This window comes from Seriola dumerili, unplaced genomic scaffold (genome assembly GCF_002260705.1).
Source record: "Seriola dumerili isolate Sdu_G_001 unplaced genomic scaffold, Sdu_1.0 BDQW01000807.1, whole genome shotgun sequence".
Classification (NCBI taxonomy): domain Eukaryota; kingdom Metazoa; phylum Chordata; class Actinopteri; order Carangiformes; family Carangidae; genus Seriola; species Seriola dumerili.
The window spans coordinates 1,895,729-1,909,546 of record NW_019175062.1 but is presented as its reverse complement, the minus strand read 5'-3'; the positions used below and the strand labels follow the sequence as shown (position 1 = coordinate 1,909,546).

The window sequence follows — 13,818 nt, the reverse complement described above, 5'->3', positions numbered from 1 at the left end:
GTGTGAACAGATTGCAATGTTAATTAAAAAATGAGACCTTCATTGTCTTGTCTGATGCCCATAACAGCCTGTGGACTGATTTCTATTGAATAATTTTCCAGGAAAATCCAAAAGATGCAAAGCTTATGTTCTCTCCAGAGTGCCTTGCCACAATGCTTCTCTTCCGCTCCTCAACAGTTTGCAACACTAGCTACCATTAGCTTAGAAATTGAGTCCGCTAACATCAACAAACAACAAGCACACAACAAAACATCTGCTCTAAGGAACCTGTTACTTTGGAGGTTTTATGTTCTTTATCTCCAGTCAAATATTACTTATCACACATCACATATAACTGATGTTAGTTTAGGATTATTGTTGTCTCAACCCACTGCCAGACACATTTCACTAAATCGATGCACTAAGGTTTCAGCATAATAAAATAGATCTTTTTATCAAACAACCTTACTGTACAGACTTAGAGTTGTGATGGAGACTATGACATCAATAATGAAGTGTGGCAACACATCTTCTTTATAATATTATTTTGGAGATGGGTGTCACTAACCGCTTTAACAGTTGAAGCTGGTTAGCTAGTTAACACAGACATATTATACAAATGAAGGTAATGTAACATGCAACAAGAAATGAAGTTCAACATCATTAGCCTATATTGTGCTAGTCAGAAAGCTACGATATTACGCTTTATATAAAAAGATGCTGGAGATGGTCAAAACTGTTAAAATCTTTCTTAAAGCTTCAAGCCACAGCAGATCCACACTGTCACTTATCCCCAGAAATATTTTACAACATCACAACAAAATGTTATACGACAACAACACAACAACAAAAGAAAACTGTGATACAGGTTCTGTTTCCTTAAAGCAAAGCTATTCTTTATATACATATATAAACTGCTTAACTAATTGAATATAGGCTTATTGTAGCCTGTGTAGTTATAATATGAAGAAAAATAAATGGACGACAATATTCTAAAAAACATTATTACATCTGACTTAAGACTCAAAACTCATGGGGAGAAGAAATACTTCTTAAATAGGATGAGGAGGAAATAATATTATTATGACCTCTCTATTGACATTTTACAGAGAGGCTCTAGATTAGCTGTATACTGACCCCTTGGGCCCTAGGCTGTTTTAGTAATCTATGGCTATATTGTATTTATTGTGCTACTAAACAGCAGTCAACTCCTGAGCCCATTTTTATCCGTTGTGTTTTATACAGCCATGTAGAGTTTGTAAGGCTGACGTCAAATTGAAAATTGTAGTGAACAAGATAAAAACAAAAGCTAACTTGCAGTATCTGCCAAACACTGTATCCCTTCACATTTGTGTTGTGTTTTTTTTTTTTTTTAATCGCACTTATCAAAAGGAACCATTACCATATCGATATGAGTAGTAAATAGGAAGAATTAAATCATAAGAATAATCATCCCTACTGAATATGTTGGTCATTCGGCTGGCCATTTTACCAGCACAATTTATTGCAATTCATGTTCTTGTTTAATATAACATTTTTAATTATTTTATCAATTTTATTTTTTACTAATTTTATCAAAACTTGGAGTGTCCAGTTTCCCTTTTGTAGTTTATAAGAATCAATATAGGCTACCAAAATCCCTAAACCCCATTGTTCTGACAAACAATATTCAGCAGTCGACAAACCCCACCCATTAGACCTGACCTGTGTGGAGCAACAAAGTAGCCAATAGTCATCAACAGACATTTTGTTAAACAAATCAGATGCTGCTTCACCTTATCAAATGTCCAGTCTTACTTTCAAATAATTCACAGAAGAGTTGCCAGAAGACAAGTGGAACGTAGCATCTGATACAAGATATAACAGTTTTTAGTGGATCATGTTTCTATATCACAGGTCCAAAGTTATGACTATATTGTAGAGTTGTAAAGGAAGAAACACTATTTCCTATCCCTCTTGGGGCTGAAAAAATATTACTTTAATTACTGATGAATCTATCTATTTATTTTTCAAAGTTCGTTTAACTTGCAGAATATAAAACACAATTTTAAATTTAACTGTCCGAAACTCCCAAGATATTCAATTATACAGATATGACACAGAGAAAATCAGTAAATCCTTACAATGAAAAGCTGGTACTGGTTATTGTTTGGTGTTCTAAGTTCTTCATAAATAACTGATTACCGCAGAACTCCTCAAGGATCAAACTAAGAACTAGGGCTGATATAATGATCAACATAGCACATGCAAACTGGACACAAGCACGTCCAGTATGCATGTGTTATACTGATCATTAGTCTCCATGTTGCCATATGAACCTTCTCTTTCCTGCTATTAATAATTGAAAGCAGGTGGTTGCTGAAAACAAATAGATCACTATCTTCCTGCTTCCTGCCAGGACAGGAAGCACACTTCTGCCAGTCTAAAGTGGCCTCTGGGTTACAAACAATATGCTTCATCCTTCTACCTGCTAATATGTGAAAAGTCAGTCAGTCATAACACCAATCCCCAGATACATATACTATATATCAGATAAAACTATTTTATAACTTCATCATTTACGACTTCCTCTTTTTATCGGAAGAGGTGTACGCAACTGCCAGGCCACACTGCCTATTACACTGTAGCTGGTATAAGCAAGCACAGCAACTTGCATTGAGTACACCGGAGAAAAAGGACTCTTAAGTAGCAAAATATATGCAAACATCATACACCAATAACCTCTGGTCTGAAGGTTGGTTAGAAGAACTGCCCATGAGTCCATTCCTGTTCTTAAGCACAAGATACAAATAATTCAAATGCATTTACAAATAAACAACACATCATGTCTCCATTCCTGACTGTACAGCTATTGAGTACCTGCCCTTTCCCTAAAGTTGTTATTATGTAGACATAATATGTCTTATGTAACTGTAACATTGGTTCAAGGAGTTCAACTCCTGTTGTAAAAGTTGCATGAATTTAGAACATCAATTTAGCAAAGTGTGAACAGTATTCAAAAATATTTCCAATAATGAGTCCATTCAATTGTGATGCTAATTCACCACATATACAATCAAGAATGAAACCAGAAGTTTCACTTCAGGCAGGTAAAACACCAAGCAGGAATATGTCTCAAACTGGAAACAAAATCTTGAAAATGTAACACAAACAGACAGAAGCTGGACCTACTCTTCAAACCCCAGGAGAGATTATTTCTGTACTCAGATTATAAAGAGCAGATCGTTAACGAGCAGAGCAAGATCGTTAACGAGCCAATGAACAGGCAAAGGGCATAACTGACATTTTATTACAACCAACCTTGATCACCTGTGCTGGTAAAGGAATGTCAGTGTTGATACCACCATAAAATAATTACTGAAACGAAACAAGCTGCCAGAGGTAAAGCATACATTCTCTGGTTTCCACAGGTAAGCTCAAAGACAAGTCTGTCTACACTACAGGTGTGTGTGACAGGTGGAGGCATTCATCTGAAGCTGGAGTCAGTTTATAAACACCAATTTGTCAAACTAATGTCATTCAGTATGGCCTTGGAAGCTAGCTTGGTAGCTATCTACCATAACCAATGCAGCATGCTAGAGAACGTTAGCTTGAGCAATTGAACATCCCATTTTACCGTCACAAGCTATTTAGCAACCACAACACAAAACAACACCAGGGGGTCAAGATGACTCATCCAACTATGGCATAGCGGAATGACAGCAGGGTGAACTTTCTATTTTTGCTGACCAACTAGCCGAAATTGTTAGCACCGCTAGTTAACATCAGCAAGATGTGAAGTCCCACAGCCACACCCACAAATGATGTTTACATTTTTGACAGGTCACCAGCCGTCCATCAGTACACAGAACCAGGAAAACGTCACACAGATTCGGTTTTACTAAAGCCATGTTAAAGTGACTAAAACACTGCTCAGTGTTAGCCTGTTAGCTAGCAAGCCAGCTAGGCTCAAGCCTCATTTCAACTCCATATACCTGCTGGCAGAAATTGCTAACGTTAGCCTGCCGGTGGCTAGGTTAGCTAAGCTAGCTCATGAACAAAAGGTCTGATATTGTAAGTGATGCAACCAAACACAGAGAGATTATGATTGGTAAGTGCTCTCTAAGAAGCCATATAATCTCACCGAAGAGTAGGGCCGACACAAGCCGTGTCGGTGCTCTCTATTTCCTGTAAAATCCGCTCGTGCTCCGTTATACACTCCAAGGTTTCATTCTCCGCCATGACTGTTGTGTGTGTATTGTGGCTATTACTGCAGCTGCAGCGGAGTACAGGTCAGGATCTGGGCTGTGGGGGGCGCACTACAGCTGTGTTGAATTTAGCGGCAGCAGCTTTGTTTCCACCATACACTGTATAGTTTCCACACATCCCGTACGTTACAATACAGTTGGTCACAGCAAGAGAATTGCACATCCCCAGACCTTTACCCTAAAGTAGGTCCTGTGGCCAACATGGCAAACCAGTTTGGTTATTGGCTGCTGGCTACATCAATTGAATTGCAGAATTTCAATCAATCTAGCAAGTAATATGTTACCATAATAATAAATCATTCAGTCTGTATATTAATGCACTAACCCTAAAGCACTGTTACTGCCCCGTCATTTCTTGACACTCATGTTTAGTGTCTTTTAAAAATAATATTGTAATTACACATTGTCCCCTGTAAATCAAAATATAAACTAATAAACTATTGTCACAAAAACATGCAGTGGAGGATTTCATTCAGCCCTGAGTGTCTGCAGATTTTTATATCAGGCAGCAAAATGGCAAAAACATACAATGCTCCTGCCCATAAAGATAATTTCTTTCTATGTTTTAAGTATTTTTAAAAGTACATGGCACTAAATGTTAAATTAGCCTATACCTTTGGTATTTTAAGCAAATGTAATATAGGCAAGTATGTTTATTTCCTTATCAAATACAGTAGCCTACATGCAAGTCTCCACATAGATGCTCATAAAGGCATCACATGATTGTTAATGTGTATACTGAGATCAATCAGTATTTTACATCTCTCACTTTCTAAATTGGATTAATGAGTTTACCTTAATGTGGTTCCGAGAGGGAGGTCCACAGATTCTAACTCTGCAAAAATATTCCCAAAAGCTTTCTCCTCTTCTTTGTTGTCTTCTTCATTTTGACTGGGAGGGTCAGGTAAAGCAGCGTGGACCCTGTCACTGGTCATTTCTCTTTTCACACTCTGAGAACTAGATCTCTACATGTGTGAGAGAAGACACCAAGAACTATCTGTCTGTCTCTCTCTCTCTCTTTCTGTGTGTGTGTGTGTGTGTGTGTGTGTGGCAGATTCCAGGGCACCTGCTATGGTCAGCAGAAAAAGAGGGTGCAACAGGAAAAAAAGACCTTGTGATTCAACGGACTTTGAAACCAACAACACTAACTTTAGCTGCTGTCTGTTTTTTTTTTGTTTTTTTTTTAACATTTGTCTCATCTGTTGTAAACCCTGAGGAAACACACGAAGAAGCCTGTTCAGCAGCTGGCCAGTCACAGCGTTAGTGTGTGTCAGTGTTCTTGCTCGTTGGTTTTGGAGCGATACAGAAATGAGGCTGTCCAACATGCAGTGTGGGATAATAAAGGACTGTGGACTGTGGATGGCACTATTACAGTAACCCATTGCACTTTCAATATAAATATTGATTAAAGATGGACTTGAAAAAAATATCCCAGGAGGACAAAATGTAAACTCTGCACAGAAATCATAATCACAATAAATCACATTGTGTATTTCATACAACAGCCTCTATCTTAGACCCTCAGTTTGGATGAGAATAAAATAGCTTAACAGGAAAGTTTAAAAGTGAAACCTTAATGTAGAGTAGCAGATGATACCTTTACCCCCCTCAGACCACTTCCTGATTCAAACCATGGCATTTCTTTGAGTTATCAGTGCCACTCCACCATATAGTGGAGCAAAACTACAATATTTTTACCTTTGAGAGTAAAAAGTAGTATAAAGTGAAGTACACATGTTCTGACACACCTTTCATATATAGAAATCCTGTTAGGTTTCCTCATAGTCTCTTAAATAAGTGGCTGTTGTGCGATGTATAAATATTATTTGACACACTTGTCACATTATGTTGGTGTTTCAGAAGCCCCCAATGGTACTAAAGAAAGGTCACCACATTTTCTGAAATTACACTTTGAGTGAGGCAGCAGACCTTGACCAGCTTACACAACCACTTTCTATTTCCTGCTATTCTTCTCAGAATGGATTGGGCCATTAGGAGTGTGGACGTAGTAGTTGACAATAAGGTCTTTACAAAAGCCCTGACTATGAGTTTCCTTATTACTCCACCAAAAACAAGAAGTGAGTCACACACATACACCAGCACACACACACACACACACACACACACACACACACACACACACACACACACACATGTTGGTGTTTAGACAGCATTAGCAGCACTACTTGGGTAAAGAACATGGTTTTTCTTTTTAACTTTTCTTTTTAACTTTATGGTTTTTCAAAGACTTTTGCCCTCATGTTTTTCATGTCTGCTTGCTTGTACCACTACGTAACAGTCCATATACACCTTGTTCACCTGTCTCAGCCGGGCGATGCACATCAGCACACAGACCTTACAGGCCAGAAAGGTACGTCTGTAAAGGACAGGGTCAGTAACCCAGACTCACACTGAGGTTATCACCTATAGACATTCTGCTGTGCTGCAGAGAGGACCAGAGGAGAGAGTCTGAGAGACACCAAGGAAGAAGAGACGCTCAGGTCTGCTGCTGCGTCCGAAGGATAACCACATGACTGCTTTCTGCATCTCTAACTCTGCCTACCAAGAGACAGTATGTCCATGAGTTTGTCACTGGGAAACACTGGGTTTGTTCATGAGTTCAGAGGACTGAAACCACATGAAGTGGTCTAGACTCTTGGACATCCACACATTTATTAACTGACTGTATAACACAAGTGGAGCAGAGACTTTCCACTCTATGTTGTCACTGAGAAACAATTATTTATCATAGAATTGTTTCAAATGATTTCTATTTTCCAGTGATAGCATACTGCTATCAGTAAGATTGCAGCAGTTCATAAAGTGAATTTGACTATTTTTTTTTTTTTTTCCCCATTACTGCTGTAGTTGGCACAATCGTTGAAAAAAACCCCACACATTCTTTTCTCAAGTTTGGTTGTATACACACACACATACCAGCAGGTATGACAAATATGCTGTGTCTCAAATCGTGTACTTCCATACTCACACCTGTTATTTTGACTGCATATGTGTTCATATTGACAAGTATGAGAAGGACGATGAAGTTAGACAACAGAAAGAGAGTAGATGAAGAAATATTTAAATGTAGATAAAAACAGAAACCAGTAAGAAAAGTAAAATATGAGAGAATTCATTAAAAGCCAAATTAAATAATAGGTTTTCACCTGACCTTTAAAAATGTTCACACAGCCCACATCTCTTAAAAAACCTGCGTGGCAGAGGATCTAAGAGCTTGTGAGGGATTGTAAAATGACTATGAATGAATCTGTACCTGGATGGTGCGTTCATAATGGTCAAAAAATTGACTGTAAAACATGGACACTTTTCACCTTCAACAGTCGCCATCTTGGCTACATAAGGAAAGGGGAGCAACTGCCAATGTATCTTCAAACTTGTGAAAATGGCGGCGGAGGAAGGAGACACTTTGTTGGTGCAGATGGCGGCCTTATTTCCATATGACATGCATGAAACAGGCACACACAACACAGCCCTGTTGATATTCACGCATTATGCCAGTGAGTATACTGTGTACACAGTGTACTACATGTCAGTGTACTACCCATAAGTTCACTAAAAGCAGTATTGAAACTGAGATGCAACAAAAGAAAAAGAGTCAGTAGCTGACGACCTGGAGATGAGAATGATTTGGTTGCATTCAATCACAACATTTTACATTTTTTTCTGCAGTATCTGTGCTTGGTTATAACAGTATGGTTAGGGTTAGGGAAAGATTGTTGTTATGGCGAATAAACTCAAAATATCTTGGACGTTTCACCTACTTTCCTCCTCACTGTGTAAAGAACACACTTCCTGCATTGGCACTGAACATGAATCATCAGGGCTGCGGTCAAAAAGTCAAAATAAGTCAAAAATATTTTATTTATTTATTTATATTTTAACACATGAAAGGAATATACAAGTACGGTTGAATTAAATAAAAAAAACAGGGAACCAGAATAAACTATACTCAGGCACGAGTATACGGGTTCCTGGCATGGGCGCTTTTCACCTTTCATCATAAAATTTTTTTTAGTGCATTTCACAATAGGCAGGTTAATGAAATCACATTAGTAATCATTGTTATGATGATGATATTGTTAACTATAAATTCAATATACTTGTTCTTCAAGATGACTCCAAAGTGGACTGGTTTAAAGACAAGAAATCTATATTTATGGATTTCCATAAGGTTTGGATCGAGTCACAAGCATAAAACAGCTGCTCTGTTGTTTCTACATTTATGTGTTGCCATGGTGAAACTGCGTCGCTTTAAATGTTGCTGCTACAAGGACTTGTGGGACAGCATTATTTCCTTTCCTTTCGTAAAGGAAAGCCCCTATGCCAAAGGAGATAAGATAGGAAATATTGAATCTCCTTTCCTTATCATTAAGAGTATTGGACCAGCTCTTATCATGGCTGCTGCTCAGATATTTCCGGGTCATTTCACTGAGGTAGGAACCTTCCTGTGCAAAAAGACTTTCTGACTGATGCCCCAGTGTTGAATTGTCCAGTACAGAGGACATTACCATGGAAACTACTGCTTTCCCCAAAGGGCCCTTGGTAACACTGAAGGCACTGATGAGTTTTTCTTGTGAGATGAGTTTGAGGGGTTCAGGAACCTGTGGTGATTTTACATTCTACAATTAAAAGGCCCAAATTTTTACATGTTTGTAGGCAGCATTCCAGTATTTTTATATTCAGAAATTCAAAGCTGCACTGGGCTACTTCTAACTTTTGCACTGCAAAAAGCCATACAGTCACAGAATTGCGATTAATTTCATGCTTACAATGCCCGGTTTAAATAGTTGTAACCTCATTCCATCACTTATGCAATTCCCAAACACAGTACAATGATATATTTGCCTTCCACCTGAACAGAATTTCAGATGCTTGTCTTGACTGAAGTCTAACAGTAAAAACGAAACTCCTGAGATTTAGGCTGTGCTTAAAATGCCAGTCCAGACTCAGGTTGTAGAGTGATAAAACGAATGAACAGTTTGCCTGGTTTATCATTAGGTCGTGTAGGCCAAGAAAATGAATCAATAAATAAAAGATTGAGTATAACTGCATTTAGAAATTTACACTGGAAAATAAAACTGTGAAACTTTATTTGACTGTGTTAATTTTCATTTTTATTTGTTTTATTTTGTTCAGAATTCTTATGTAAATTCTCTATTTCTATTTTGAATATAATTGGTTTTTAATATATGTTTTTATATTACTAATTGCATTCATTTATTCTATCATTAGTAATAATGATGTTATATTTGTTCATTGGCCACTCACACACACGCAAGCAGACACACACACATTATGTTTCTTCTCATCTTTTGCAAACTCTTGCTGGAGTTTCCCAAAAAAAAGAGAAGAAGAAGAAAATAGACAGCTCCTTGAACAGATAAAAAAATGCAATAAATCCAAACAATGAAATAAATAAATAAATATTTTTATATACTACAAACCTGCGTCCTTATATACTACACATGCTCACACTGTCTGAGAAATGTCACCGTGTTTACTGTAAAAGGGCTGACTAAAAATTTCTGCTCATGAACGCTCCTTACTGTGAGTGGCTGTCAGTCTCCTGTTTAAATATTGCAGGACAACAGTAAACTGATAACAGTCCCAACTGACTGACACATCTGCACTTCCATAAGAAAAATGGATTAGGCTTCTTAACCTTAAAAAGTCATATAAACAGATGCATGGTAATCAGCTTATTTAATTAGGAAAAATAACAGTTGGATCAGTTGCTAACTGTCAACAGCAGTAGTGTTGCATCAGAGTGAAAGGGAAGAAAAGAAGAGAGAAAACAGGAAGAGAGGAGAGCGGATGAGTGTGTGCAGTGGCATCATATTCTGCTGTCGGCCTCTGGATGTCCACTTCTACATCCTGCCCTTTAACTCTGCAGTTTGCAGCTTTTCCTGTCTGGTTTTCCAGTGAGTTAATAACTTGGCTTATACTTTTAAATCATTCTCTTTTTAATGGTTCATATTCACAACCCCTAAAAAGATCACAAGAGTTGATCCTCAGAAGTGGGTAAAGTGTTTTGATGCTTAACTGCATTTGGATGTGAGATTAACAGTATAGCGATTCAGTTAAAAGTACAATACTCACTATTTGTAATTGCATAGGATAGCTACAGATAAAGAAATAGAGAGTATCATCCACATCACACCCCATGTCCTTTTTTGCTATGCACCTTCTAAAGGATGTTTTTACAGCCTGACCCACCCTGTCAGTCCTCTGCAGATCTGTCCAGACATCCAGCATTCAGTGAGCCTAAGACAGGCATCTGATCATGAAATTTCCACCCCTATATGGAGTAGGAGGAGTTCCTGTGAAGGGCTGAGGGATGGAGAGTAAGCCGGAGCAGATAGTCACAAAGATGGGCTGTAAACCAGTCTGTGACTGAAAGAGAATGGCGAACTCCAAGGGTAGTGTTATTGGAAAGTGGTACCCAAAATGTTCACGTCTTTTGTGGAGGTCACAATGGAAAAGAGTTTATTTAGCGGATTATCCAATTTTTTTTTTTTTATTTCATTTTCGAAATGTGGCAGTTTTGAACCTAAATGTAACAGTTTTTATAACAAAAGTGTAAAAATGAGTGTAAATCCACAGAGGTTTGGTGGTGGGAGAGTTTGAGTGAGAAAACACTTTTTTGAAAGATGTTGTCATTGAATGAGCCACAGTTTAGGCCACATTGACTTCTGCTTAGTGGCGTTTTCTCCCACAGGCCAAGGGAAGCCAAGCCTCCCCTGTTTTACAGTCTGTAGATGTCATTTTAATAAAAACACTCGGACTCTGTAAATATTCTGTGCTGCCATCCCTCCTCTTCCCCATTCTCATTGAGGTAAACAGCACCCCTCTAACTGACGTGTGAATTTGTGGTGACCGTGAGCTATAAACCCTCATGTCCCTTATGGCATGTTTATAATGTCATCAATATTGAAATTACAGGAGATAACCGCTAACCCAACAACATTGGTAAGTGCAGTTATGAAGTTTCAGGTTAAGTTAAATGTTAAAGAAGTATGCAAAGTATTTGTGTATGACAAGCACATAAAACTGAGTTTGTAAGTCATGTGTCTGATACATTACTTTATGACACGAATGTAAGACTTCAAACGTCTCCTGGTTGAGTTTGTGAATGAATGCGTCTTTTACTCATTATCATTAATGTACTATGCATTAAGTGGCAGGTCATGCATTTAGGTGGGGGGTTGCATAAGTGCATAAGATGTTTAGGGCGGTGGGATTGTGTGTGTGTGTGTGAGAGAGAGAGAGAGAGAGAGAGAGAGAGAGCGAGAGCATGCGTAGGTAAACCCAAGGGAAAGTTAGTATCCAGTTTACGACTTCCTTTTATTTGATATCCAAGCACCTTACTACCATGAGCTCCTGACATGGGACATCCCTCCAGAACATCTGTGATTTTGAGCAGCAAGTTCAAGCCCCTTTTAATTACTGAAGAATGATTTGACTTACGCCAGTATCAAGAGGCTGAGGGAGCGTGGGTAGATTCAGTGTAAATCAGATCTCACAGGTGCTTTGAATTTCATGACAAAACACATACTTAGAGAAAAAAAAAGAACGTTAGCATTAACTGTGTGTACCAGTCTTTACAAGAGCTTAACCTCTAGTTGCGTTTACAAGACAAAACTTCATAATACATCCTCTGAGCGCAGCGCTACGTCTTCAGGGCAGCCTGGACACTACAATGACTCGGTATTGGAAAGTGACAAGACCGTCCAACTGGGACAGGGTTAGCTGGTTAGCATGCTAACTTCAGTGGAAGAAAATCAAAATCAAAAATAGAAGCAAAACAAGATGGTTGCTTTCCACCGCTGGAGACAGCTCTTGGTGAGTAAAGGACTGAAGTTTGATGCTGAACTCACAACAATTCTTTTAGACTTGTAAGTAAACAGCTGTTCATTCTAATGTTGGCTATATTAGCAAAACTTTCAAATAGCTCCTTTAATGCTACTTTTTTTATTGCTACTTTTTTCCTGAAGCTTTCAGTCACATCTCTCAAAGACCACAAGACTGGACTTGATCTGTTTCTGAGGCCAAGAACCAATTTTAATTCTTGACAGAATATACAGTTTGTCATTACCTTTCAAAACAACCCATATAGGTGTTTTCTGGTCAGACACCACTATGGTTAAGGTTTGCTTTAGTTAATCCTAATCTATGAGTAGAATCTGAAGCTTATTGTGATTGGTTGTGTCCATGTGACAAACCACGACAATACTTTACTGTAGCTTTGTTTATTCAGTGAGCATGATGAAGCACCTCAATAGGCAACCCTTACAAACTGTCTACATGAAGATTTATAATTCATACTGAGAAATAACCTGTGTTCATATGTCCTGTTTGAAAGAGGAGGATATATGGATCACAGCAGTGAGGGCTCACTGTGAACTATCACTGTGCCTATTCTTCTCTCCATGTGCTCTTCCTGTCCGTGCTCTGTCAGCTTCCTGTCCGCTTCCTGAGTCTGTCTGCAGTACGGGCTGCTATACAACTGCTGACCTCCATTGTAAGTTACACTCTAAACAAATAGCACTGAAGGACATCCGGGAATGGGATGGGGACAGTCCACTGCTAAAGCCAGGGAGGTTGTCCAGATGTTTCAGGCAAGGCCAGGGGGTCACTGGATCACATTCTTAGTGTGTGATACAGTACTTTGACAACAAATTGAAAAAAGGAAAAATGCCTCCTGAGTGTGTTAACGTTAACTTAGCAACTGGAAGCAGGGAAAAATGTTAGCCTAGCATGGTTAAACAATAAAACAAGAACATATCCTCACAAGACTACAAGACTACAGCTATGCTGGAAATGACATGTGGTCACCATACTCCATGTACCAATTAGAATAATAAAGGTGCACAATGTTCTGTAATTTTCTGAAACTGGTGATCTGACATTCTCACCCACTATGGTCATTCTGGAGGATGTAGTTTGTGTTGCTGTTGAACTGCATTGTGTTATGTTGACAGGTGTTCCTATTATTTCATCCACCACATTGAAATCAGTGAGTGCAGGGTGAACAACAGACATACTCTTTGTATAATGCAATATAGTTCAACAACAGTACAAACTACATCCTGCAGAATGGTCACACAGATGAGTTTAAACACAAACTGAACATTAGAACCTGCGTGAGGGAGGATTTATTACAGATTATTAGATTTAGCTTGGTGTTCCAAAAAAAACGATAAGTGAGCGTATATTTATGTAATTTTGTTACATTATAGTCTAATTGTTATTTACACAGGACACTTACAGATTCCATGGTGATTTTATTACTGTAGGTTGTTACAAATACTCACATCAGAAACAACAAGACCTTTTCATATTGCAGTTTACAACTACAACAATAGCTACAGTAGCTTTGGCACTTGCTACATTCATTCATGTAACAGAGTCAGACAGTAGACTTAGTGCTTGTTATTAGCCTGTTGGCCTGTTATGTGGATGTTACTCCTGATTCCTGCTGCCTGCAGGCTTTGGAGAGACTCACTGCTGCAGTTTGGCTACACAACTTTTAGTGCTTCTGTGTAAATACTGGTTTTGCATTTTGATTTAA

The 13,818-nt window shown here is 38.4% G+C and overlaps 1 protein-coding gene across 2 annotated transcripts in view; it reads right to left on the bottom strand.

The window, feature by feature from the left end:
• The window catches only part of exoc6 (exocyst complex component 6), a 49,937-nt gene extending 44,776 nt beyond the window's left edge, over positions 1-5,161 (bottom strand). Inside the window, exon 1 of one of the 2 annotated variants that reach the window (XM_022765990.1) lies at positions 5,022-5,161. In XM_022765990.1, the coding sequence (XP_022621711.1) occupies positions 5,022-5,161 (140 nt within the window). Of the gene's footprint in view, positions 1-4,102; positions 4,201-5,021 lie in introns of those variants that run through there. The other variant, XM_022765991.1, reaches the window with a different exon arrangement.
• Positions 5,162-13,818: the final 8,657 nt, after the last annotated feature.